This window comes from Syngnathus leptorhynchus, chromosome 1, assembly GCF_054491065.1.
Source record: "Syngnathus leptorhynchus isolate UIUO chromosome 1, UIUO_Slep, whole genome shotgun sequence".
NCBI classification, from domain to species: Eukaryota; Metazoa; Chordata; class Actinopteri; order Syngnathiformes; family Syngnathidae; genus Syngnathus; species Syngnathus leptorhynchus.
The window spans coordinates 15,241,475-15,267,215 of NC_141195.1; the positions used below are offsets into that span (position 1 = coordinate 15,241,475).

The 25,741-nt window shown below is 40.7% G+C and overlaps 1 protein-coding gene across 1 annotated transcript; it reads right to left on the reverse strand.

Moving 5' to 3' along the window:
* Nucleotides 1-50: 50 nt before the first annotated feature.
* Nucleotides 51-25,310, reverse strand: LOC147062137 (dedicator of cytokinesis protein 9-like). Its single transcript, XM_085907390.1, has 52 exons — nucleotides 25,126-25,310; nucleotides 23,510-23,626; nucleotides 21,043-21,132; nucleotides 20,564-20,646; nucleotides 19,831-19,900; nucleotides 19,501-19,596; nucleotides 19,018-19,152; nucleotides 18,213-18,387; nucleotides 18,086-18,141; nucleotides 17,781-17,855; nucleotides 17,557-17,697; nucleotides 17,123-17,470; nucleotides 16,921-17,003; nucleotides 16,305-16,427; nucleotides 16,137-16,216; nucleotides 15,866-16,053; nucleotides 15,409-15,474; nucleotides 14,907-14,999; nucleotides 14,648-14,759; nucleotides 13,850-13,968; nucleotides 13,603-13,689; nucleotides 13,394-13,483; nucleotides 13,200-13,315; nucleotides 13,048-13,117; nucleotides 12,834-12,959; nucleotides 12,385-12,456; nucleotides 12,165-12,311; nucleotides 11,979-12,062; nucleotides 11,784-11,895; nucleotides 11,457-11,635; nucleotides 11,177-11,284; nucleotides 10,604-10,697; nucleotides 10,149-10,255; nucleotides 9,251-9,359; nucleotides 8,884-8,950; nucleotides 8,760-8,807; nucleotides 8,357-8,493; nucleotides 7,950-8,065; nucleotides 7,602-7,739; nucleotides 6,667-6,849; nucleotides 6,466-6,579; nucleotides 5,717-5,932; nucleotides 5,588-5,645; nucleotides 5,359-5,465; nucleotides 4,953-5,075; nucleotides 4,090-4,203; nucleotides 3,721-3,867; nucleotides 2,783-2,993; nucleotides 2,306-2,496; nucleotides 2,120-2,220; nucleotides 1,866-2,004; nucleotides 51-1,128 (listed from the first exon to the last, which is right to left on the reverse strand). Exons 1-52 carry the CDS (start codon nucleotides 25,240-25,242, stop codon nucleotides 1,030-1,032), a joined length of 6,177 nt encoding a protein of 2,058 aa, XP_085763516.1. The 5' UTR covers nucleotides 25,243-25,310; the 3' UTR covers nucleotides 51-1,029.
* Nucleotides 25,311-25,741: the final 431 nt, after the last annotated feature.

A 25,741-nucleotide genomic window follows, 5' to 3' on the forward strand; every position in this document is an offset into this window, starting at 1 on the left:
TGTGCCCCTTTACCTGCCCCCCCCCCCCCATCTAATTATCAGTTACACCCTTGTCCTGAAATAAACTGAATCATATTTATTTGATAACCACTTTATTTGAGGTACTAAAATAATGTTTTTAATTAAAGCAAAAGCTACAGTATGTCCATATGCCTCAAATGGGTAATTGTCATGATCTGTAAAGTATTTGAAGGCATCATCAACGAGACAGAAATCAATTTGACCATGACAAGCCATCACACACGTGTTGGGTAGCACAATTTTTTGGCAAGTGTGATTATCACAGCAGTTGAGTGCCGTGACGATATACAGTTTAAGGATTTCACGTGTCCGCTACACAAAAGAGGTACAGTGGTGGCTTGAGACACAAGTTGAAGTTGTTACGTGACCACGGTGTACATCAAAGCACAATTAGAATGTATTTTTAACAAGTAACATATAGCACGCTGTAAAATTGTATTTTAAATTCATAGGACGTTGTGCTGCTCCTTCTAATGTGAAGTCCTTAGCAGTAAAATACAGACATAAGAATATACATGGAGATGGTCAATAAGTAAATTGCAGTAAAATTAGTCACAGAGGATGAAGAATATATAACTGTGAGTATTGTTATATGCTCTGTTGATCACAAGTCAAAGCAAAAATTGCCCCCAAAAAATAATAATTCTATGAGGATCTAAAAAGGTTGCATACATTACAAGCGCCACAGAGACGTTGGGGAAATTACACAAGATGGAAGTATGGCTGTAGGCAGAAAACCTCTCAAATCTGTACTCTAGCTACGTGATCAATAGGAGACTAAACGCAATTGTTGGCAAATGAAAATTTAAAAATGTCAGTAACGATTCACTGTTGTCTCCATGGGAAACAAGAAGACAAGCACCCACAGATCACAGCAGGGGAGTGCAACAGAACGAAATAACAGCGAATGCCGGTGATTTGCACCGGCAACTTATTTTCCGACTTGAGTGGAGAGGTGACTGCATCTCGCATGCAAAGATGAGAGAGCCTGGAGTTTGATGTGAAATGTCAGAATATGGTAGAGCTGTTGGGTGTGCCACTAATGGCACTGAAGATACCCATTGAGTCTGACAAAGAGCTCCTCGTGCTATCATTCAGTGGGTTGATCTGGAAGAAATAGGAAATGCATTTGTTTTTCAAGAAGACTATGCAGTTTAATTCGTTCCATGACAACACTTTTCATTTTGGATCCTTTCTCGTTTATGAAATGAATGGAAATGGCAAAATTGCAACAACATTAAGTAGAACCTTTTGTCACATTTTGTCCTGCAATGCATGTTGTGCTGCTCATTCTGGCGCGCAGGCTAAGGTCATCTGGGGCCAGCATATAACATACAGTAACACTGAGCTGTATTCGAGGCTCAGCTCCTCGCTCTGCTTGTCAGTGCAGCAATATTATGAGTCATTCTTTCCAGAGGATAAAGAATATATGTATGTGAGTACCGTTATAAATCTATACACGTGTTGCTGCAATGTTTGTGTTTCAATAACAGTTGCTTAAAGGGACATGCCACTGATTAATTTGGAAATTCTGTTTCCATAATTTGATTATAAATTAAAACGTTAACCCTACAAGTACAACATGTATTTTATTTGCTAAACTGTCACTTGTCGTAAATTGTGTTGAGGTGAGTTTTCAAGTGTTCATTCAACTCAAGTAATCAGCATATCAAGGGTCACTTGAATCCGGTCACTTGTATTTCAAGGCATCACTGTGAAGCATTTCTAAGACTGTAAGAGCATATTGACGTTAGAGTAATATTTTTCAGGCAGTCTATTCTGCTGTAAACAAAAATAAATATGCCTCATCTAAAATGACTCTCCACCAATAGAATCCCGAATACCTGCTCATGCATAATGTTTGACAGCTCCCGGGTCAGATCCCTGTAGTTGGCCTTCATTTCATCATGATACTCCTGCTGATCCTCTTTAATCAACCGCTCATTTATATCCAGCGCCTGGCCGCAGGCCTCTGCAAAATGCCTGCCAAAGCACGGCCTTAACTTTTAGTGCCAATTGAAAGCGACAATAAATCTATTCACAATGAAAGATATAAAAGAAAGTAATGGCCTACGGGAAGATATCCCTCTAAACTTACCTGAAGACCTCTTTGAGCTGTTTGACCTTATTGTCTGGATATTTCTTGGCACTCGTGTCATCTAAGAAGGCTCTGGCATAAGCAAGGGGACCAGCATTGACCTGGCGATGATTTGTTGATCATTACAGTACAAGTTAGACAGATGAGCCTAAAATGTTGACTAGTTGTCTACAAATATACGTGCACCTGAACACAAACGCTGCCTTGCAGTTTGAGCTGTAGCCGGATCATGTCCACGTCGGAGGCCGAGCAAAGCAAGCGCAGTTCGGCCACTTTTGCACTCATCTCATCTATGGCAACCTCGATGGGGCTGAGGTCGCTCTGATGTTGGTACATGACAGCTATTCGCTTCTTCACATATGGAAAACAGTGGGTGGCTAAAGGGGAAAATAAATGATATTGTATAGAACTATTTGTTTTGTTTGCCTTTTCTGTCTAAGGTGCTACACTGAGCATGAGAAACCATACTAAGGCCAACAGGACAATCATCAATCGGCAGGGGAATTATCTTTCACTCTGGAAAAAAGTAAACAGGTAGACATTTCTGATTTACTTCCATGCAGTGACCTAGGATGAATAGCTGGGGGTCGTTTTGGTACACAAACACAGAAAAACAATCTGTTTTGTCCGTCAGCACGTAGACGGAAATACTGTTAAACCTACTGGTGAGAATGATCCGTCGTTTACACTGCTCCTCCACGCCACCCTGCTTCTTGCCTGACACCGTAAAGGGCGTCTCAAACACAAAGCGACGGATGTTGTGACTTTTTTCAAAGTCGGTCTTCCTCTCCTCCAACTCCTTGTCATCGAGGTATGGCACGACATGCGTCACCTGGATGTAGGCGTACTTGGAATCCAGGTCTTTTGGGTTTACCTGTGGGTTTACATGAGTCATTAATGCTTACAAAAATATTGGGATACCTGGCAGTGCACTGACATGGACTAGGTCAACCCAATTTTTTTTCTTTAGAATACTGTGTTCTGTGCAGTCCAACTCCTCAAAACACAGGGTTTTGATTAATGTTCGTGGAATATGTATTAAACAGGCAAAATCCAGATTTTTGTTATCAGTCTTTGGGGACAGACATCTTTCCATTTGCTGTCGACTGAAAATATCGTCACAGTCACCAGGTCTCAGGTTACAACCAATCACGGCTCACCGGTTTTCGGAACCTGAGCCATGATTGGTTGTGACCTGAGCCCATGCTACTGTGATTTCATTTTCAGTCGACAGTATGTGGCAAAATGGCCGTCCCTGCGATGGATAAACATGTTTGAATTTTGCTGTTTATTCCACAAACACAATATTAATCAGAGTGCCGTGTTTGGACTAGTGGGGGCATATATATTTGATTGAAAATAATATTTTGGGATTGAGTTCCCCTTTAAAATAGACTCTGCGCTGAAATGTGCTAAACTCAAACATACGTAGATCATCAGTCAAAGTGAAGCGTATCAGGCCCACGATCATGTCACTCAATGTAAACTAAAGTCACAGATTACTACAAACTAAATCCTACCAAATGTTCCCCTGAGACTATCACCCAACAGTACCCAACAGCCCCAACTGTTCATTTATAGAGCTTTAAACGTGTTCCCACCCTTCCTGAGTCCTGGATTATCTTGACATTCTCTTGACCAAACTTGTACGAGTAGAGCTTCACCAGCCTCTGTGAAATCTCTGACAGAGGTGTGAACTTTGGCTCCTTGTAGATGTATTCTTTGCCATCTTCATCCTCAAAGAATCCCTACATGCAAGTGAGAGGCTGTTAGAAAATGCCGTTATCACAATTCCCTTTTGTGCTGTGCAGTTCTAAGCATGCTCAGTTGTCATTCAAAGGCATAACATAACTAATGTACATGTCTAGAACCTTTGTGCAAACGTACTGAAATGGGATGTGAAAAAAAATCAATAAAAACACTGTTTGCCACCACAAAACCACAAGTCACTCTTGAGTGTAGCGCATTACCTGTCCAAAAAAGGCCACTCTGAAGTATGTGCCCAGCAGACGTTTGCCGGTATGCATCACCTCCAAAACTTTAGTGTAGGCACGATGAAGGGTATCGTATACGTGTGTCAGTTTCTGCGGCACCAAAACACAAACACTGGATTGTTTTAGTGTTATTATTCGCAGTAAACGTTTTGGTCCTTTGCTGGTTGAAGAAGCTGCTGACTGTCAGTGATAAGTTAGCTGACCTGTCAAGAACAACATTTTTTAAGATTGGCTTGAAATTCAAGCCTGGCAAGTCAGTCTTTGTCTACCTCAGATATCTTAGTAATGTAGATATCGATCCATTTTCTATTCGACATGATCTGCTCTGGTTCACCATTAAGGAAGCTGTAGTAATCCCATCTGATTCAGACAGATACCAGAAAGTACTCCACAGGGGATAAAGACGTTGTATTCGTCAAAATTAATACATAATATGCAACTTGCTCAAATCCCTGCCAAAAATGGCAACGTTCCCGTTAATCTCGCTGTGTGGTTGGTTTCATGTAGCTCAGGGAAAAGCATTTTGGAAATAATTGACACTCGAGTCAAGTCTCAAGAAGGAGACCACTCATAGTGCAGAAGGCCTTCACACCAAAAATTAACAACATACTCCATGAGTCATACCGCATCTACTGTATAAACATTATTGGGTGATACTGACAATATTATCCTCAGCAAAAATATCCATTATAGGGAGAATTAGGACGGGCCGAGGGCATCTCCTTGTTGTGTCTTCATCAGAACTAGGATTTTCAGGTAAATCTGTTTTCACTGTCCAAAATAGGGGTACAGTAAGAGTCTATTTTTGTCCCATGTAAAAACGGTAGAAATTTGTGTACCTCAAAATCTCTGCGTTTTTCGTGTATGGGAATCATGAGCCTGTAGATATCAGCAATGAGCTCATAGCGCTCTGCATTCCAAAGACCATCAGCACACTCCTCCAAAAGCTCCATTAGCACCTCCTGTGCAAATATAATCATTGCAGACACATTTTATTGTCCTCTTAAAATTGTCTAGTGAAGTGCGGTTCCCTGACACGACGCCAGAAGTGTGCGCAACCACACATGGACCACACCCTGTGTCAAAGTCTGTTGTGAGTTTCCCATCATAATTTCAAAGCACAATTCACACTCTCGGCAGAGATAACGGCGATGGTACATTACATACAGGCGTTAGGTGACACGTGAGATAATGAAGAAAAAAAATGCTGCATCAACGTTTTGGAATGACACGTAGAACGCAGACCTCGTTAAAATGTACGTCCTGCATTCCTACGTCTTCCATCATGGCAGCTTCTTCGTCAATATTTGGGGTGATGACGCGAAAGGCTGCGCATCCGTGCTTCAACATTCCTTCCAAATGAAGAGAACGAAGCAAAGTGTGAGGCTTGTTCCCTCCTGTACTTGGGCAATCCGCAGTGTTGTGGGTGGGGGGTCATAAAAATATTGGAGCAATGGGGCAACAGTAAGCTCACCTTTCCTCCACAAGTACTCGGCAACCAGAGCTGCAACATGCACGTAGCAAATGGCTGCCTGAAAGTAAAGCAGACAAAACAGATTAGCTCCAAAGTGCAAGTCACTATCTGTTCTTTCTGTGAAGTCACCTCTGAAAGGTCGCCATTCTTGTTGTGAATCCGCGCCATGCTATCCAACCAGGTCTTGCGGAGCTCTGGTGTGCTTGTATACGACTTGGCCAAACTATATTGGAGGTCCACCAACATCTCCGGGTCGTTCTCGTGCTCCTTCATTTGCTCGGTGGCCATTAGCACCGTTCTGATTCGTTTGGTCAGGTCCTTCACATCTGATGGAAATGCAGTGTGCTGGAACACACACTCGACTTCATACATTAGTCCACTTAAGCATAGGAAAAGTTCTATTGAATTGATTCTGAATCTGGACTGGTAAGTGAAGTAGAAGTAAACAAAACAATCACAATTAAATGAGCTACCTGAGCTAGCATTTGGTAAACCGAAGTCACCTGCAGAAAGTGACATAAGCTAATAAGACTTTAAGTTGACTACCATCCCTTTAATACACTACTCTTCTCATTTCGGTCCAGGGTAAGTTGGAGCCTATCCCAGCTGACTTTATGGGCCAAAGGTGAACTACATCTTGGAATGGTCACAAGCCTATTGCAGGGTTAATGGAAATTCAAAAAACTGCTGCATTTGTGCTCCTGGAGGCTGTCCAGCGTGTACCTATTAGGACTGTGTACTTTATTATCCATCCAATCATTATCCGAACCGCTTATCCTCACGGCCATTTTTTAATCTGCTGTTTGTATTGGTTGTTTACAAAGCCATAAAAACAAATCTGATTTCATTGTATCACATATCACCAACCCGCAACTGACCTTGATGCTTTGATCACCGTTTGCACAGTTGTTAATAATAGACAGAGACTGCTGGAAGCGCGTGCTACCGATGCCGATGACATCTGCGATCAGTTGGCTGACAGCAATTACCACCTGGACAGAATGCAGAGTAAACAAAGCTGAGATACAAACAATGTGTGGACAGACCAAGGATGCTTTTCATCAGAAAGAGGTACCTACCTGCAGGTGGGTTCTGACAAACGATTTACGTCCGGTGTAGTCAAAGTTGCTTTTCATGAGGATGTAAAGGAGATTAGCGGCGGCATTGCGGAGGGAGCTCAGCTTGGAGTTGCAACACTTCAATATCTCATAGCAAAGGGACGCGCACATGTCAGCCCGGCCATCGAAAAACGCGCAGGGGAACTGGAGTTTACAAGGGAGACAAAAAAAAATCTTCAAATCAGAAACAAAAATCTGATTTTGCAGAACACTATAAGGAGTGTCAGAAAGGTTCTAGGACTGGTGTCGCAAACGTCATTTGTAAATCCCCTTCAGTGCATGCAAGCACCTCTATGAAGTAATCCCGCATCATTTGCTTCATTCAATAGCCAAGGAAGGTGACTTGTGGCTGTTTCGCCACGCAACGCCCTGAGCATTTGTCGGGGAGGAAGATTGCCATGTCAGAACAAACTTCCCACTCCCCCAACCTGGTTTCATATGAGTTTTTCTCCTCTTTGCTAAGCTCAAGTAGATCAAGGGTACCCATTTTAAAACATGGATAAGACGGTTGTGATGTCGGAGCTGCAGAGAATCCTGGAAGAATCCATCTAGCAGTACTTTCGTGCGGAAAACTCTTAAAAGATCTTTTGCAACGTCTATTCCGGAACCTTTCTGACACATTGTAAAGGCCTTCGCGACACAGGATACAAAAAAAAGGGTAGAAAATGTGGATCTGTGATCTGAGTAAGCAGTCCACAATTCTCCAATCTCCACTTGTTCATCCCAAAAGCGTTTGCTCTCAAATTCTTTCACATTAAATTCATTCAAATCGCTTGCTTTGTGCCCTCGTTAACAGTCATGCTGCAGTGAGAGGGAATTAAGAAGCCTGGCCTAATCATGAATTGATTCATGAATTAAAGAGTCCATCGTGTATTTGAAATGTCAAGATGGTTCACCTTGTAGATAAAAGTCCTCAATGAGATGAAGACCTGCCTGAGAGCAGCCTCAGATTGAGAAATCTGCAGAAAGCACAGATGGACCTCAAATACTTTCTTCATCAGTGGGTTGTGGCCAAGATCTGAGTTCAGCTGGCTCTGAGGAAGGAAACGGATGTGTGTGAACATATTGCATGCGGAAAATAATACAGTATAATTGGTTAAATCTCATCACAGCCACAGAATCCACTAACAATCTGTAGTCATTTTGATTCAGTTTGTTTTTCAACTGATTTGAAATGTTCTAAAAGTCCAATTCTTAGTTTTCACGTTTAAGGTATTTCCAAGTCATCCCTGCAAATACTATACCTTGAATCCCATAATGAAAATGCTCAGCGTGTCGAGCACAGTCAGACACACCTCTGTGGACACGTTGGCCTCCAGTAAACATTGGGTGGCCACATCGGCTTCTGTATGGGAGTACACTGATGGCAACAACACAAGGTTTTTGTAGATTGTTTTTTTTTTTTATTGCTGTTCATGTGATACGTCCTGAGATATTGATTACTCAATGTTGCTTGGAAGAAGATAAGTGTTACTGTAATTTGCGCAAGATATCATTTATATTTGATCGCATTTCTGGTTACAGATATGACACAGAGTTTAACTCTTATTTTCTTCCTGTTTTGACATGGATATTGAACCTTTGACTCCAGTAGCTTAGAGGAGCTTAACTGATGTGTCCTTTCAATTGTTAAAAGACGGGCGAGTCTTACTGTTGTTGAGCGTGCACAAATTCTCCACTGCCCCAAGCTGTTGTAAGCGGGCATGCAGAATCCCTGCCCTGTTACGAGACACGGGCAAAGTCAAAGACTTCCTGTCCGGACCCAGAGACATTGCCGTTTCGTGACTCCTGTTGGCAGCAAAACAAATGTGCATCAGAATTGCTTTTACAGAAAACAGATGCTTAGTAGAAGAAAGCAACTACGTAATAAAAACAAGCATCAAGCAATGTTAGTGGACTCTTACCCATGCAGGAGTGGTTAAGGGCCATAGTACAGCATTAATTGTTTTGATCGTTTGCCAGCAGCAGTAATGACACCAAAAGGATTCAAGGACTCGAAAAAAAAAAGTTGTTTTTAATTTTTTTTATTTGATTAAAAATAACATTTACTCCACCTGACAATGACTCGCTTCCCCATGTATCTAAACTGATGAAGGCAGACTCTGTGAATTGAACCAAATGAAATAAAGCATAAGGACAACTTGCACACAGTGTTGTATGCTTTAGCGTCGTACTTACTCCAGTAGTGTCAAAAAGTCCCTTAGCTGAGATGATGATGCTTTGTTCCAGTATGCATAAAGGGCATCTGATGGGAATAAAAGTGAGCTGTTATGTTCTTGGCATTCTTAATGCACAAAGGTTTCGGCATCCATTCATTTCTGAACCTCCTGCTCAGTCACAGAAATGGCTGAAGCCTAAAACTGGTTGCCAATCAACTACAGTGTGATTGTGACAGTAATTTCATAAAACCCATCTATCCAGAATCAAACATTATCAATGGACACAACCCAACTATTTTTATGCAGGTTTTCGGCTACGCATATGCTGCAAATCCAAAGTGAGTCGGAATTGATTTATTTTTTCTAAAGAAATGTATTCTACGTACCATCTGACATGCTTTTGAGGACATGCAGAAAGCACATGAGCAGGTTTTTGCTTTCATCTCGGTCCATTTTGTCAAAACGCAGCACGGCGCTGCCCAGAGCACAATGGTTCTGATGCAAAAGAGTGGGAGAAAGTTCAATTGAAACTGAGAGAAAATGAGAAAAACATATTCTTAGAAAGTCAATTTCACTCAAAATCCATGAGCAGACGGAAAAAAAAGATGCTGCCAAGGGGAAACAAAAGATGGAAAAAAAATACAGGGAGCTGAAAAGAGGTGCTGGAGCTATTTGGTTAATATAAAACATCCATGGCAAGTATATTGAATATAACTCAACTTTAAATCTCTATAACCTAATGCACGCTTTAAACACCAGGCTCAACTATAACAAAATAAAAAACTGTACATAAGTATAGATTCCGTCACTGACACATGAATGTTAATTAAAACATTGCACCCAGATACAAGTTTGACAACAAACAATTCGTAAAGATGACACAACAAGAAATACAACAGAAGGCAGTAATTTCTTCCCACATCTCTAGAGGGAGCTTGCATACCACTAGTATGAAGCAGAACTTGACTTTATAAGGTTCAGTGGAAGGGGGGCGCCATTGACTGTGCAATCCATTTTCTCTATGGTTTATCCTCATTATTGTCGGGGTTGTGCTGGAGCTTATCTCAGCTGACTTTTGACGAGAGATGGGGTACACCCTGGACTGGTTACCAGCTCACAGAGCACATTGGCACTCCTACTAAATTTATCCAAGATGTTCGAGGGCTATGGGGCATTTTTATGCATGCTGAAGGCTAATCACAGCAACAACAACAAAAAAATAGAACTGTTCTGTGTTTTGAAGAACATGAAAAAATGCAGTGTGCTCTTGGTGTAAGTGTCTACCTTCTCACAACTCTTTTCCAGAAGGCTGCTGTCAGAGTCGGTGGAGACCAGGGAACCTCTGGAGTCTGCAAGGTGAATGGCATTGGGAGTGCAGCTGTGAGGAGAGGCTGCAGTGACAAATCAAGGTTAGTGCACAGCTAGAATTATCACCACTCACACATGAACATGTTGAACAAATGATTATATATTGTTCCAAGGTAAAAAAGGGAACCTCAGACAGGACTCACGAATCAAACATTGTGGTCTAAGATGGGAGATGTACTCTTACCTGCGAGTGTATCAAAAATAAAGCAGGAGTCCAGTTGTTTTGTCCGAGAAAATTATCCTTAAAGAACTTGTTACGTATTGTGGAGCTATAGCAGTAAATTGGTTTTCACCATTTCAGTTATTCTGTGCTATGAATTTAACATCCTTGTGTGCAGCCATACCCAGAAGATAGTCTTGAAGGAACTCACTTGCTCCAAAAACATCTTTGTGAAGAGAACCATCGACGCTATGCTTTTGGGGGGTCACCACAGAGTTCGGCACAAGTAAGTCCTCTCGTGGTTTCTGGCAATAAGACACAGCAAAAAAAGGCAAGGGTGTTGTTTTTGAAACAGTTTGGGAAAAATATTTTTAGCTGTTTTCCTTCACAAGACAAGAGCCACATTTTAATAATCACAATTGGAGCAGCACAGTCTGATTATAATTAACTTGTGCGTCTGTCTCAGGTTGCAGATGCTGGGTTTGAATCTGTGTGAAGTTTGCATGCGCTCCCAATGTTTGGATCTGTTTTCGACAGCTTTCTCCCATACTACAAAAACATCCATCTTTGTTTAAATGAAAACAAAATCTGCTAAGGTGCCCTGAATGAGCAGGGATACGCTTAAACTCAATCACGACCCAAGTCAAGACAAACACAGTGGAAAATGGGTTGAAAATTAAAAAAAACTGAGCTCTTTGTGTTTTCAAAAAGAGCTTTTTTACTCTCAAGCGTCATCGCATTTCTAGCGGCAGTTTCTTGTGACACCATCAGATGTCTCACTTACATTGTGGTGGCTTGGAAGGATGGACTCCTTGCTTTCCAGCCTGTGTGCGTTCTCCTGTAGTAGGCCAAACAAGGGAAGGTAGAGGGTGGCAAGTCTGGCTTGATGGCTCTGGAATGGAAGTTATTAGATGAGTCATTCCAGACTTGGAGGATCAGTAAGACTCTTCAAATCATCCATGCACAAAATAAAGGAATTTACTTGTGGAGCTGGGCGTATCAAATCATGATTTACCAGTTTTTCTGACTTCTAAATTTGACCAACGTACGAGCTTGACACTCACTTTGGCAGCGTAGCGGTCATCAAATGCGTGTTTAACCATCAGTCTCTTCAGAACCTGGATAGCGATCTGCTGGACTTCTCGGCTCTCCTGTAAGGCGCTGCCCACCTCTCTCAGGAGCAAACCCACCAGGAAGTGGTTTTGACAGAAGTCATCAGTCAGTGAGTAGTCCAGTTGGAAATCTATGAAACAAAATGAAAGCAAATGAAATAATCATACTAAAATTGAAAAAAAAAATCGTTTATGAAATAAAATTTAAAAAAGATAATTAATTGAAACTGCTTGTTAATTTGATGTATACGCTTTTGGGGGTTATTTTAAACTACTTACCTTGGAACCGGTGTATGCGTCCTTTTCCAAGTGGCATGGGAAGATTGAGTGGGATGTAATGCTCATGGTTGCACACAATTTTCAGGAACTCAAACTTAAACTCATACAAAGTCTGGAAGAAAAATATGTGACATTTTACACTCGGTGGCTTTAAGGCCATTCATAAGAAAGTCTAAAAGTGTGACATTTCCAAACCTTGGTGTCACCAGGTATGAAGCAGTTTGTGTAATTATTGATCTGTTTGAACACAAAACCACGGTCCGTAAAGGTGAAGCAGCGCTGGTGAGGGAATAGAAATAACAATGTTTTCAACATCGACAGTTGTGAATATTGAACAAGGGAGAAAGATAGTTTCTTCTAATTTCTGGGTTTGAAACCAACCTTAATGAAAACTGCCAGGCTGTGATTAGCATTGCGTGCCGCATCCAGGTTATCTTTGTATTTCTGTGTGATGTGAGGCATGAGCATGTTGACCAAGATCTCAACAGCATGGTAGAAGGAGGCAGAAAATTTTTTATTTCTTGACACCTGCACCAAGATAAGAAATTACATTTCAATTTGGGACATGGAGGGCACGGCTCTTACAATGATTGAGACTTACTTTGACTCGACCATTTTCAGTGAGATAATGAGCCATTGATTTGACCAACGCTTCAAAGAAGTACCAAGAATGCTGCAATGCAAAGTAAACATTTGTTAAAAAAGAAGCAAGAAAAACAACAAAACAAAAAGAGGCTTACTTAATTTTCTGGTATTGCACTGTCTATTCACGTTTAAAGGTTAATACAGTCTAAAGCTGTGGGAAAAGTCTGGTAGCAAAAACAACATTGTGGAACATTTTCAAAATAATCAATTCAAGTCAATTTAAAGTTGTACAAATATCGTTATGTCTTTATCATTGTATGTATTTTTGTTTTAAAAATGTCAGAAACTCTACTTAACCTTTCTGAGGAAATACTTGGGAACACATTGATGAATCAGACCATAGTTTCTTCACTTCCACATGTTTCAAGAATTTTTTTTAAATAGTTAGCTGTGAGTAGAGTTTACCTTCAGTAGCTTGTTTCTTGTTAGGAAATCTGTGGATGGCTTCAGGATTGCTGTCATGGCTTTTGTCAGCTCCTCGTGAACATTCTTTTCATTATTGGAGGAATATGGCTCTGGTTTGAAGACAAACTGTGCAAAGGGAAAAAAAGTATTTGATGTTTTGGAATGGAGAATGCATTGCCGTTGTTTACGTTGTATCCACAATACACATTGCAACCTTGACATAAGACCTCAGGTAATGCTCAAGCCCCTCTTCGTGGCATTGTGCTACAATATGCACCATTACCCTAATGGGGAAGAGATAGCCATATTATTAAATGGAAAATAAAGGTGCAGTGTAGCCCACAGTGCAGAGGGTTGTGGCCTCGCCTCGTCACATTGACAGCCACATCTTCATGCGTGGCGCTGGTGAGGACACAGAACAGCTGGTTGAGGATAGTGGGAAGAAAGTTCACCATGATATGCCCTTCAACCGCGTGGAGACTCTGGCAAAGAAGGGAGTAGTTGGCATTTATTCGGACATAAATACATGTCATTGTCCCTGAAGAAATTAAATGTGTAACCTTTAGGAATTTCACCAGCCCGCCCTCTGATGCTTGTTCTGACACTTTGAGGCTTTCACAGTGGTTGAAGAAGTTGTGCAAGTGTTGATCCTAATTAAATTTGTAATTGTTGGAGAATTTTAGAAGAAATAGTGATTACTCAAGAGCTTAAATTACAGTTTCCAAACAGCAAGCAATGAGAGGTCTTTATGTGGTTATTGACATGATACCTGAGTGTAAATTGTGGAAACAAGATGTGTTGAGACTTTGAACAACGGCTTTCCTCCATCAACCCACTTGATGTCCAAGGTAGAATGCTGCAATGACAAAAGGTGAATTGAGATACATGACTAGAATAGTAAAGTGGTTCGTAAAAGCTTGCAATCAAATCCCACTGAGGACTTTCAAATCGGAATAAATGGAATTGTGTAGCTAATGTCCTTTACAAATGGACTATTGTTCATTTATTATTTCTACCTTTGTGATAGCATCTTGGCAACCGAGGTAGCCCGCAGGCAAAAGAGCAGCCACGGGTAGCTGCTGTTCACTCATGTTGACCCGACCATCTCTTAGCAGAGGCCACCATGCTGAGCCCACTGTAGGAACAAAGCAGATATTTTTACCAGTCCTCTCTGGATATTAATAAGCATGAAAATAAAAGGGTGAAGAAAGCAACTTTATACCTTATGGTTTTTTCATCTTTATGCTCTTCAATATAGTAAAGGTTTGTTTATTTATTTATTTATTTATTTATTTATTTATTTATTTATTTATTTATTTGTTTGTTTATTTATGCATCTTATGTGGCCCATGAAGGCAGTTCATGTGCATCAACTTCGTATTGCAAGCATTTTTGTTACCAGTCCCTTTCTAAAGTCAATTGAAAAATAGTTGAACAATTATTTACTGGCTTCTGATTTCAAAACCAACTATCTGTGAAATTGTACAGTTTAAATTTTATGATAAAGGTTCACAGTCATAATGTATCTCCAAAAGAAAGCATAAATAACTACAATGTGGCCCGCAACAAGGATAAGTTCAAATACTTCTATGTAAGAAGTTATCACACATTTTTTTCTTGGTTATTTACCCTTGTATCCTTAAATTCGGACCAAAAGTTGCCCCGCACAAAGCCAAATAAAGTCACAAAATGAATGTTGCCTTCTGGGTAGATAGTATCATACTCTGCAGATTCCCAATTTCACCACCTTCCCGTTCATTGTCTTTGGCAATATTTTCACCAATTTAGTATGTGGTGCTTGAGGAACAGCCTACCTGGAGTCTCCACCACATCTTTCTTCTTCTTGTTGCTGTCACAGCTAACATGATAGAAGGTGAAAAGAAGGTGGTGCTTTTGGTGCAGCTGAGTCGGCAATTCTATCTTTATCTGGGTTGCGAGAGAGTTAGCGATTCCTAAATGATGCTTTTTCATTATACTGCAGAATAGACAAGTGGCACTGGAAAACAGTCTCATCTTGTCACATGAACACAAAGATTACTAGAGTGATCCATTGTGCTGAGACAAAAACGTCACCTCGTCATAGAATTCGGGGTTCTGGTGGTGGTGCAAAACAGCTGCGTAAGCCTGCTTGATGAATAGAGAAGTTCCAGGACGACCATAGATGCGCTGAGGTTAATTGAAGAAAGCAGATATGGTTCAATAAACAAAACATTAGGCTAAAACAAAAAGACTAAACTAATCTGAAAACTGAAAATACACCAGACAAGGTGCATGGCAAGCATGACTCAACTACAACATCTACAGTAATTTTATCCTTCAACCTTCTTTATATTCAACTTTTCCACTAGCCACAGTAACTTGGATTAAAACCTGAAAATTTCTCATGATTTGATCCCTCCCTCATTTTAAAACAATTTTCCATTAAGTGTCCATTTAATCAATGCCTAATTAATCCGATTGTGTCTAATTACTTATATGCTAATTTCTGAACTCATATGCTGATGTATTTATTTTGTGTTACTACTGACCTAGCAAATATATTATCTCTGCAAATAAAATCATCATGCAAACATACCCTTAGTGGCTGGGCTTCCTCTTTGTCAGAATCTTTGAATTCAATGCAAACTGCAATATTCCTGGCCTGAAGAGAGAGGGCATACATTGAGGAAGGATGACTAGAAAATGTAAAAAAAAAAAATCCTCAGCCTGTGACATTCAGAGATGAGTAAGTTTCACAGATGCTTCTACTCAACTGGCAGGTAAACAAACTTACCTGCCGGTTGAGTAGAAGTACCAGTGAAGCACCTGTGATTAAAACCAAACTGCGGCAGGGTTTTTACTTTCTGGGCCTGGATTTCTAATTTCTTCTGAAATGGCAAAATCCCGCTGACAGCTAAAATAAATGGAAACGGAAACGTCCCAGACCAGTGAAGGAAAAACATTACGGAAAATGAAAGCTGCATACTTCAATAACAATGGGGCAAATAAGAAGGGGAAAAAAAGCTCTTTCAAATTGGTTTAACTGCACATACCTTAGCAAAAGATTTCTGACCATCATATTTGAGGTGCTTTGGGTGTACATAAAGATGGTTTTTATAGATAGTAAAGGGTTGGGAGCACTTGGCTATGGTGGGTACAAATTCCTCCACCTCCAGAGCGGCGCTGCTTGACCCATTTACGTCAAAGTTCCTCAAAGGGATGTAGGAGGAAGTGAGGCAATCTGCAGTAAGGGGACAAGAAGGTGCTTTGATATAAAGTTGCTTTTGGTAGAGTTATTTTTGTGTCAACATTTAGTAGATTTACTGGTCACATCCGGGGCCACACAATCAATAGTGATATCCAGGTTCCCCAACAGCACAGGGAGTTTAGCCATTTTCTCTGGTCTGTTGGGAGAGTCGAATAACGAAGGAAAACAGATGTAAGAATATCTTGGAGGGATATTAGCATATAGAAAGTAATAGGGAAATTTACTTTCTGAAGTCAGCGAGAAGTTTGAACATGTCGTCATCCGACAACTTGCTGCTGTCTTGACGGTAAAGAGCTGAGAAGCAAGCGTTTTTGTCCAAAGTTCCCGATGCATCTTTGAACACGGGCCTGTGAGAATAAATAATGGCGCAGTGAAAATGACATTTCAGTTTAATATCGCGGGTTTCAGTGTAAATCAAGTCGCTCCTCTTCTGTGTAACATTAAGTCAGATAGAAATTGCAGTGAGCGATGGAGCTTGGGAGCCTCACTCTGACCTAATCTCGCTGACTTGTGGCCTACACAAATGCCATAATAATGGTATGGGATGCTTTCAAGACATCTTAAGGCCTGATAACTTAATATGGACTCACGTTACTAAATTAAGGATATTGGGTTTTCAAGATTCAAGGTGAACCAAAAATGCACTGCATTCAGGTGAACCCAAATCGTCAAATTGTCTAAAAGTACTGAAACACTGAAACATTGGAAATATGCATGAAAAAAATTAAAAAAAATTGAGTTTGCAGTACATTCTAGGTTCAAACAGAAATTTTGCCTGGAATCTTAATAACCTGTAAATTTGGTAGTGTTTGGAAATGTTCAGTGGGGCAAAAAAATGACCTTGCAGACCAGGCGAACGGCATTCGGTACCGGCCCAATCTGCTGCAGGCCGTCTTTGCATTCTTCAGCACCCTTTGAGCCATCTAATCAAGACAGAAGATTTTTGGGGGGGAAACAAACAAGCAAACAAGCGAACAAACAAATCAATCAACCAATCAATCACGGAGGTACATGGTAACATGCTGGCATTGTCATGCGGCACCTTTGTGGAGTCTGAGCTCTTCATGTAGGGTTCAGTACAATGGGTGATACCCCCTTGGAGGACCTTCTCAATCCTCGCCACTAGGAAGATCTCAGGATGGGGGCACGTGACTGAAAAGACCCCCTGCTTGGGGTATTGGAGAGCTGTCTCCGGAAACCCGCTGGCCAGCCTTTGGTGGCCAAAGGGGTCCTCAGCCTGACAACCGTTCATGTGCAAGTCATGGCCACAAGCTGAGCTTGGGGTCATTTGTCGGACCGAAGGGTGGTTGAGATCCACGTGGAAATCAGCTGAAATTTTTCTGCTGTTCTGAACATCAAAGAGGGACAGAACCACATAGAAAGGTTCCGCCTTTCATGAAAGAAAGAAAACAAGTAAATGATTCATTGAAATCTAAATATGCATATCAACAAAACTACTTTTATACGAGAACGTACATTGGTTATTGGTCCCGCTTCGTTCTCTGCAATGCAACACTGCAGGTTGAACAGCAAGTCATGACAGCTGACCAGGATCCTTTTCCCGAATTTCTCCTCAAACTGATGCACATCTGGCTCAATGCGAGTGAAATCTAGTTTCTGTGAGCAGAGGCACCCTTGCCAGAAAGCCGTGGCAGCCATAAATCATGAACGGAACACATCATTTGGATTTGACACATTACCTGTGCGTCTGGGTCCAACGTAAACAACTTCAGCCTGGTTTCGCTCCTCATTTTAAACTCCATATTGCTGGCCGTCTGAAATGAGAGCAAAAATTCAACAGCAGCCAATAGTAGTAAAATTGAGTTTCACTCATCTTGATTCTTCTCTTTTCCGGTTTATGATAGCAATTGTTTGTAATGAGCATTTATGATTATGTTTCTAAATTGCTGTACAGTACAACGCTGATGTGCCTGAAAGAACGTCAGAAGAGGAGCTAACAAGTAAAGCTCCACTTAGTAGATGGAGGAGGAAAAAAACAACCCACCTGAAAACTGTCCTGAAAACGTCCAGAGCAGAGATCGGCTTTTCCGTCATCCTCATCTGTGGACAAGATCAAATTGAGTTCTTTTTCTTGATAACATTATGAGGACACATTTGTAAAAAAAACACACCATCTTCTAATTCCGTGTGATGTTTCTCCTGCATGGCCTGTTCAAAGCTGCTGTGGAGAATTTTGTTGAGCGTACTGATCCATTCCTCCATCTCCAGTTCACTCTCTGCAGCCAGGAGGAATGTGCTCTTATCCTGCATCTTCAGCTCAAAGCCAAACCTTCTCACTTTATTGTTCTGGAAAACCAAGATAAGAACTCATAAAAGCAATTTCCCCCCAAAAAATCTAACTTTTTTGGGCATATTTGTTAAAACGGTCATTATGGCTTGGCATGATACAGTAAATTTGATTTATATTAAATAAATAGCTGTCTTTGGAACAATCTTTGCTCACCTGTGGTAAAACTGATCAACCAATGCAGCCTCGTAAAAAATAAAAAATACAAAAGAACCCCAAATGAAATAGTAGCACTCAATTGAGAATAGAGTGCATTTCTGGGGTAACAGGTCCAAGGCTTCAAGGGTGTGCCCTTGAGTGTGCCTAAATGATTTGAATACATTTTGGTTGTTTTTCCCCACACGTGGTGGTTTCTCGTAGGTAGTTTTTCATTTACATACATACGCAGAATGTAATAGACACAAATCTGTACTTTAAAGCGTAATACCAATACAAAATAGGTATTTGAGTTGCAGATAGTGCATGAACATAAGTGTGAGAGTTAGGGTCCTCACATGCCTCTTGATAAAGCTCCCAAAATATTACAAACAGGCAGCTTAGTATGCAATTGTACACCCGAGCAAACCGCATAATAATAATCACAATTGCTCATTTGTATGTGTTTGTGTGAGCGGCGCTCCTCTCCTAACCTGAACGACCCCCATGCATGAGTCGAGGAAGATGGTTCCTTTTGGTTCCTTGGAGGTGTTTTCATCCTTATAGAAATTTAGATTGTATGATCCATCTCCGAGCTGAGCCAGATGGAAGTATCTTCTCTTGAAGGACTATAGAATAACAATTTGCAATGAGGCAGTGGTAACAGAAAAACAGAAAAGTTAGACAAATATTTTCACACATAGCTGAAGGGAACAGCTTGTGTTGTTCTATAACTCCCCAATCCATGATACCCTTACCTAGACCTCATTAAAGACAACTCCAGATCTGAAATCTCCAGTCAGTGTCGAGACAAACCGTTTAAAGCAAAGTTGCAGGCCAGGAAAAACATAAACATGAGCTGGAAGAAGATAAGAGAATAACGACCTGTACTGAGCTTTAAGACCTGAACATCTAGCACTGACCGACTCTGGAATGGGACGTACACTATTTGTGGAGAACATTGTTATGGTACTCACTCGCATAGTAACACTGATTGCACCGTTCATGTTGCCTTTGTACAGCCAGCCGTGTTTAGACACTCCTCCCTTGTGAGACCCAAGAGGGTCTTCATCCTGCAGGAGGGAGTGCCAAGAAAACACATCAAGGCTTTTATAAAAACGTCCTAAAATCCAAAGAAAACAACTCAAAGCAGATATACAGTACCCATTCATATTCAATTACTAGGCAAATTTGCTGAATGTGCATTTAAGATGCTACTAAAGTTGATTTAGGTACGTACATCCAATTAAGAGTTTCTATGGGTGGTCTGAAAACGAAGGGGGGGAGGACATTCTAAGATTTGTTACCTCATCTTTTTCCACATCTTCATCCACCTCAAAAAGATGAGTGGCCAGCTTCTCGGGTCTCAACACTTTACTGAAGGCAAAAGTAGATTTGATCTGATTTGACATATTCAGTAAATAATAGCACATTTAAGAAATACATTGGTAAATTATCTCTTCATCATGGCAAAATGATTTGATACGCTTCACTTTTTCATAGGCATTTGGTGCAGGAATGCTTGTCATGTATTTTGTTGGGCGGTTGACTCTTTGGCCTTTATTTTTTTTTTTTTCCAAAATCCAACTTCCTCTGGGGATAAAGTCAAGGCCAAGGCCAGTATTTGTCCAGTCTTAGCTTAAATATGACTCTCAACATCTGGAAAGATAATCTCAGATTCAGCCTTAATTAAGAATTTTTGCATATCAATTAATTTCAGGTTGGAAATGTTATTGTCACTGATTTGTAATTGGAAGAGGAATGATTGTTGTTCTGGCCATCTTGCAAGTGAAAACAATGTGAACTAGCAACACTTTAGAACTTGTAACGAACCATATCAACAATGATCTAAGAATAGCATAATTTATCGGTGGTTGATAACCAATACATCCTCTATTGTTTTGAATTGTTGCCCCAAAACAACAAATTTCCCTGTGTGCTTTAATCCGAGATAAAACATGCAAATTTGAGCTGTGCATCTCTGAACGCATTAGCATTTTGCAGATTTAACCCAACATCCATCATATGCTAAAGACTTACTTGGGAAGCTGTCGGAAGTCCCCAGAATATTCTTCATACTTGTAATTGACCACATGCCAATCTGACTTGTATGTTTTTATGCACTGTGGAGAGACAAAGTAAAATTACGCATTGTGAAATAAATATATAAATGCCCAACGAAAATGTACCTACTCAAATATATCTGTTTTGTAAATTCATAACATGAGGAAAGAGGCACATATCCTGGAAATATTCCCATTTGTATGCTGTCATTTATGTCATAAACTAACGCAAAATGTGCTTTCCACTTACAATCATGCCGCACCCTCATCACAGTCTGCTGAAACATGCGTAGCATCAAAAACAACACCCGTCTGCTGTGTATTTCACAGAGAGTGGAAAAGTTCAATCCCAGGCTAACATTTGCAATCATTTCTATTTCATCTGAGCCGCTCAACTCTTCTTCAGTCTTTGAAACAAAAATGAACGTGTTACCGGGGTTCATGTGGTGTTTTTACCTCTTGGACAAACAGTGTGTGTGTTTCTTGGTCTGCATTTTCTGGCACAGTGGAGAACACAGTGCGGCCCTGGCGCTTCAGCGTGCAGATCTGATGAGACAAGCACAAAATGAAACAATCTAAATCAAAATCTCTTCTGCTCAATTTTGCTCAAAATCAAATGATAGTTAAAAGTGGCATCAAGTAAGTCTGAACCGGAAAATAGCTAACGTTTTGATGTAATCTAGTAGGCCTAATAAATGGTTCCGGTTGTAGAGTCCCTGCGACTGTTTTTTTTTTAATGGTTTTATAATTGGAAAAACATCAACAGTATATTTATTTGCAGATTCTCCTGCTAGTTCGCAGAATCCAAACCTACCACATTTTGTTCGATTGAATTAGATTCTGTAACTTCTCAGGATTGCCACATAGGTGATGGAAGTTTCAGTGTAGGATGCCCAGTTCAAAATCTCTTTAACCTTTTTAGACATATAGAGTCAGACAGGGGGAAATCAATGCTGGAGCCACAGGGCTTGGGGAGTACAACACCATTAATTGTTACTCAACTCAACACATGCAAGTTGTGCTGGAAAGCTGAGCAACAATGACCTAGATTTGTCATTGCTCTTAAATGACTCATATTCTTATGCAAGCAAGCATTACTTGCACTCATTGATGAGTAGACCATGAGAAAAGTAATATTTGTAGGATTAGCGTGGCAGCGAAAGGGCTTTTTTTATAAGAGAAAAAAAACATCACAGCTTGTCATTCTAATTAGAATATGTAAACGCTAACGTGATAGTAATGTGATTCCCTCTGGAAAAAAAATAACCAAACATTGCAACTGTGTGAAGACAGAAGTCTCTATTGTTTATGGAGTCTCAATGAAGGACGGGCACTTATTTGTCGCCATCTTGCCATCCCCGCCTCGATTGGCCATAACTCAAGTCGTCTCTGACCACTCCTACAAAAGCGCAGCCCTCCCTCTCGAAGACTCATCTATCTGTGCTCATCCACAAAATGATGAACATCAGGTCTATTCCGCCTCCACAGACATACTCCCTGCAGTGCACTGTGGACAAGTGAGTTTCCAGTCAAATTGGCATGCATAATTTGGAACCGTCACAGCTCTAAACCCAGATCCTGGTAAATAAATTAAATTAAATTCAAAACAAAACCTCACACACATTTTCATCAATCATTTATGTTGGACTTTGAGCAGCATATTGCAAAAGGCAGTAGGGCTTGATGCATAGTAAAAGAGGCACGAGAAGGTTGGTATCTTGGCAGCTAAATGAAGCAATTCTTTTTTTTTTTTTTTCCAGTCAGGCCACAATCTCCTTGTGCGCTCACATGCACTTGCATGAGGGCGGAATGTGTGCATGTAAACTCCTGAGAAACTGCCAACCTCACACCCCCTTTCCCTTCTCCTCCTCTCCTTTTTGTGGCCAGTGATGGAAAACATATGGCAGGTTAGACTGGAGAGCACAAATTTTATTTTGGGGGCTTCTGTCCACTTGGGCTTGTGAGCACCCTAATGAAGATAAATAGTATAGAAGATTGATAGATACGTCTGGTTTTGAACAACCTCCACTAAAATATTCACATCTGTCTCAACTTGCCTATTAGATGTCGATTGCTGCAGCTTTTTTTTTTTTAAACTATGAAAGGAACTCTCATATTTGGTGATGCTAAAATTGCAAACTCAAAGCTACAGAGTTACAGAGGCTACTTGAGGATTGACTATGCGGGCTAAGCCCACACTTATCTCCGTATGCCAAATCGAATATGCAGCAGAAAAATGGGCTGTATCATTGTGGCAGCAAATTGGCTCTGGCTAGTAACACCCTACAGTGAAGCAAAGGGTTGAAAATATTGACACAAGCGTGTATCAATTACATTTTTATTTAATAATTATGTATGAATGCTGGCAAATTAATGAAGCCCAACAGTGGATATTATACCCGTCACAGCATTTTAAAAATGAGTAGTTTTGTAATCACATATTAGGAATCTGATTGGATGTTTAGAAAACAATTTGAGGAAGATGTAATGTTAGCAATTTCTGGCCATGATCTCACGTTTGATCTTCAAATATTTTGTCGTGAATATTGCGGGGAAAACAAACAACAAAAGTCTCTGGACTGCTCGCTATTTTTTTGTTGTTGTTGAAGATAACCAAGTCATGATTATCCTAAGTTAAACCTATTTAGGCCAGGATTCCATTCATGGAAATCGTTGTATGTACAGAAGAGTCTTGAGATAAGATTTACAAATTATTTTTTAGCAACAAGCCATCACAGAAGAAGAACACTAAGGAAGGAGAATGTACATCAGGTGCAGTTATGGTTCATGCCTGCATTTTTGATATTTGCACATTATGAAGAGAACAAATGTGGTTACTACAAACAATACAATACCGTTGACACTGTCAGTCCCTAATTAAAGTCACCATTGATAAACCAATGTTGGAGTAATGAACTTTTACCTGAAAGTCATCCAAAGGGAACTGTAGCATGTCCCGCAGAGCATCACTCATTATTTGCATTTTGTTTTGTATGATCACACTCTCATAGTCCAGAGGCTCGATGACCTTGGGCTTGACCTGCAAAAGTAAATAATAGCATGGCATTAACATGTGGCAAAACAAACTCGTGACCGGTAACTGTAAAACGCTTGTTGTTAGTAGGAGAGGGTATTCAAACTGTACGGACAAGTTGCCATTGTTCTTTCACAAGTGGTCATCAGTTAGAACAATTTGATGAGTGAAGGGAGCCGTGGAGGGATGAGCCCGTGTGCGCGTGCGTTTGTGCGTATGACTGTGCCAGTTACTATGTCATGATGTCAAATGCGAAACTATAATTAGTGGAGTACTCGACTCTTAATTAGAACAATGGACTAACGCTGGGGGAAAAAAATACTACTGCAAATACTTCAAGACTCTACTTAAGTAGATGTTTCAGAATCTGCACTGAACCTGCGCAAATATTTTTCATACAACATATTTTTTACACTTGCAGATATCTGCACTCTTTAGTTTGCACATTACGTTTTCACTTTCATATTTCTACTCATTCTAGTATTTTCTTTTCATTCAATATACTAAATAATTTATCCTTACTCTTCAGTGAACCATTTCATATGTCTCACACGTGCAGATGCAACGAGAGGCGAGTGAAGCTGCAAGTGTGACAGTTGTCAGCATGTAGATAAGCATCTTGCCAGCCTTTACAGTAGTTGCCTTTTTTCCCCCCACAACACATTAGAAATCGGCCCCCATCTCCATCCGTTAACATTCAGATGGTAGCAAATATTGTCAAAATTATTATGCAAGGTAGTTTTAAAATGAGTCAAATCTATTTTTAATTAATCCTTAAGCCAAGGTACAACACTATCCCCAATTGTTTGTGTTATGTGAACCACAAATTGAAACCTTTTGACATTGTGTCAAAAGCAATCGTTACCATCTCAGGTATGGTGCTGCTGCAGGGGACATGGATCTACTATTTTTCTGGTAAAGCGGGTGTGCTTCAGTTACTTTGTCTGAAAGCGCATGCGGGCAAATAAATGCCAGATCCTGATACGCCAATTTGCCGAGATGTTGAGAAAGTGACCCGAATAAGCCCTGCTATTGACTGGCAATCAGTCCTGGGTAAACATGTTGTCTAAAATTGGGCTGTGATAGGCACCAGCAATTGTGACATACTTCATACATCATCATCATTTGGGTTGACTACCTCAATGCCAAAATGTTTTCATCCCAGCACGCCATTAAAGACCTATTGGATGGTCAATGAGCATGTGCTTTACTTTTAAGATATTTTTTTTCTTTTCTGTGTGCTCAAAGGATGTGTGAAGTTTTTCAAACTTCCAGTATCTGTGGCACAGGAAGCAAGGAAGCTCTAGTTCTTAAAAATAAGGATCAACATTCAATCCCCTTTGGGAGGTATACCCTGGAGCTGCTATTTCCCTTTCCCGTCCAGTTGCTTTTAAAAGGCATCTTCAAAGCTGCTCTTAAAAGCCCATCAGAGAGATGAGGAATGTGTTTTGAAACAATCAGATTTGATTCCTTCTATCGAGTATGGTGGGTCAGCATCAACTTACCAAGGATACCTGTGATCCAGCCTCTGCCTCCGCCTCAATCTCAGCCAAGCACTTGTACTTCTGGGGTGACTCTATCACCATCTCCCGTTTGGGGGCTTTTCCTGCCCGGCTCTGCATGGCGCTCAGTGCCCGATACCGCCGGTCCGTGATCAGGTGTGAGCTTCACTGCCCTGCACAGGCTGTCATGTTGTGGGGTGGACTGTGAGAGCTCCAGTAAACTTTTTCTTCTGTTACAATGCCTCCTGAGTTCTCAGCGGAGGGCCCCTCCCACCTTTACAGCTGGGAAAGTGCGTGCGTGTGCATGTGCGTGCGTGCGTGTGTGTGTGTGTGTGTGTGTGTGTGTGTGTGTGTGTGTGTGTGTGTGTGTGTGTGTGTGTGTGTGTGTGTGTGTGTGTGTGTGTGTGTGTGTGTGTGTGTAAGTAGGAGGAGCTGATGCCCTTCCTCCATTCAAACGTTTACTTAAAAAATTGACTTGTTCCTGCTCGATATAAGGTTAAAGGACAGGACATATTGTGACATTACTCGAGACCCCAAGTCGTTTATCATGCTGTGTACACCCTCCTGTTCTGGGAATATATTTAAATAGCATCTGGGGAACGATTTGATTCCCAGCGGA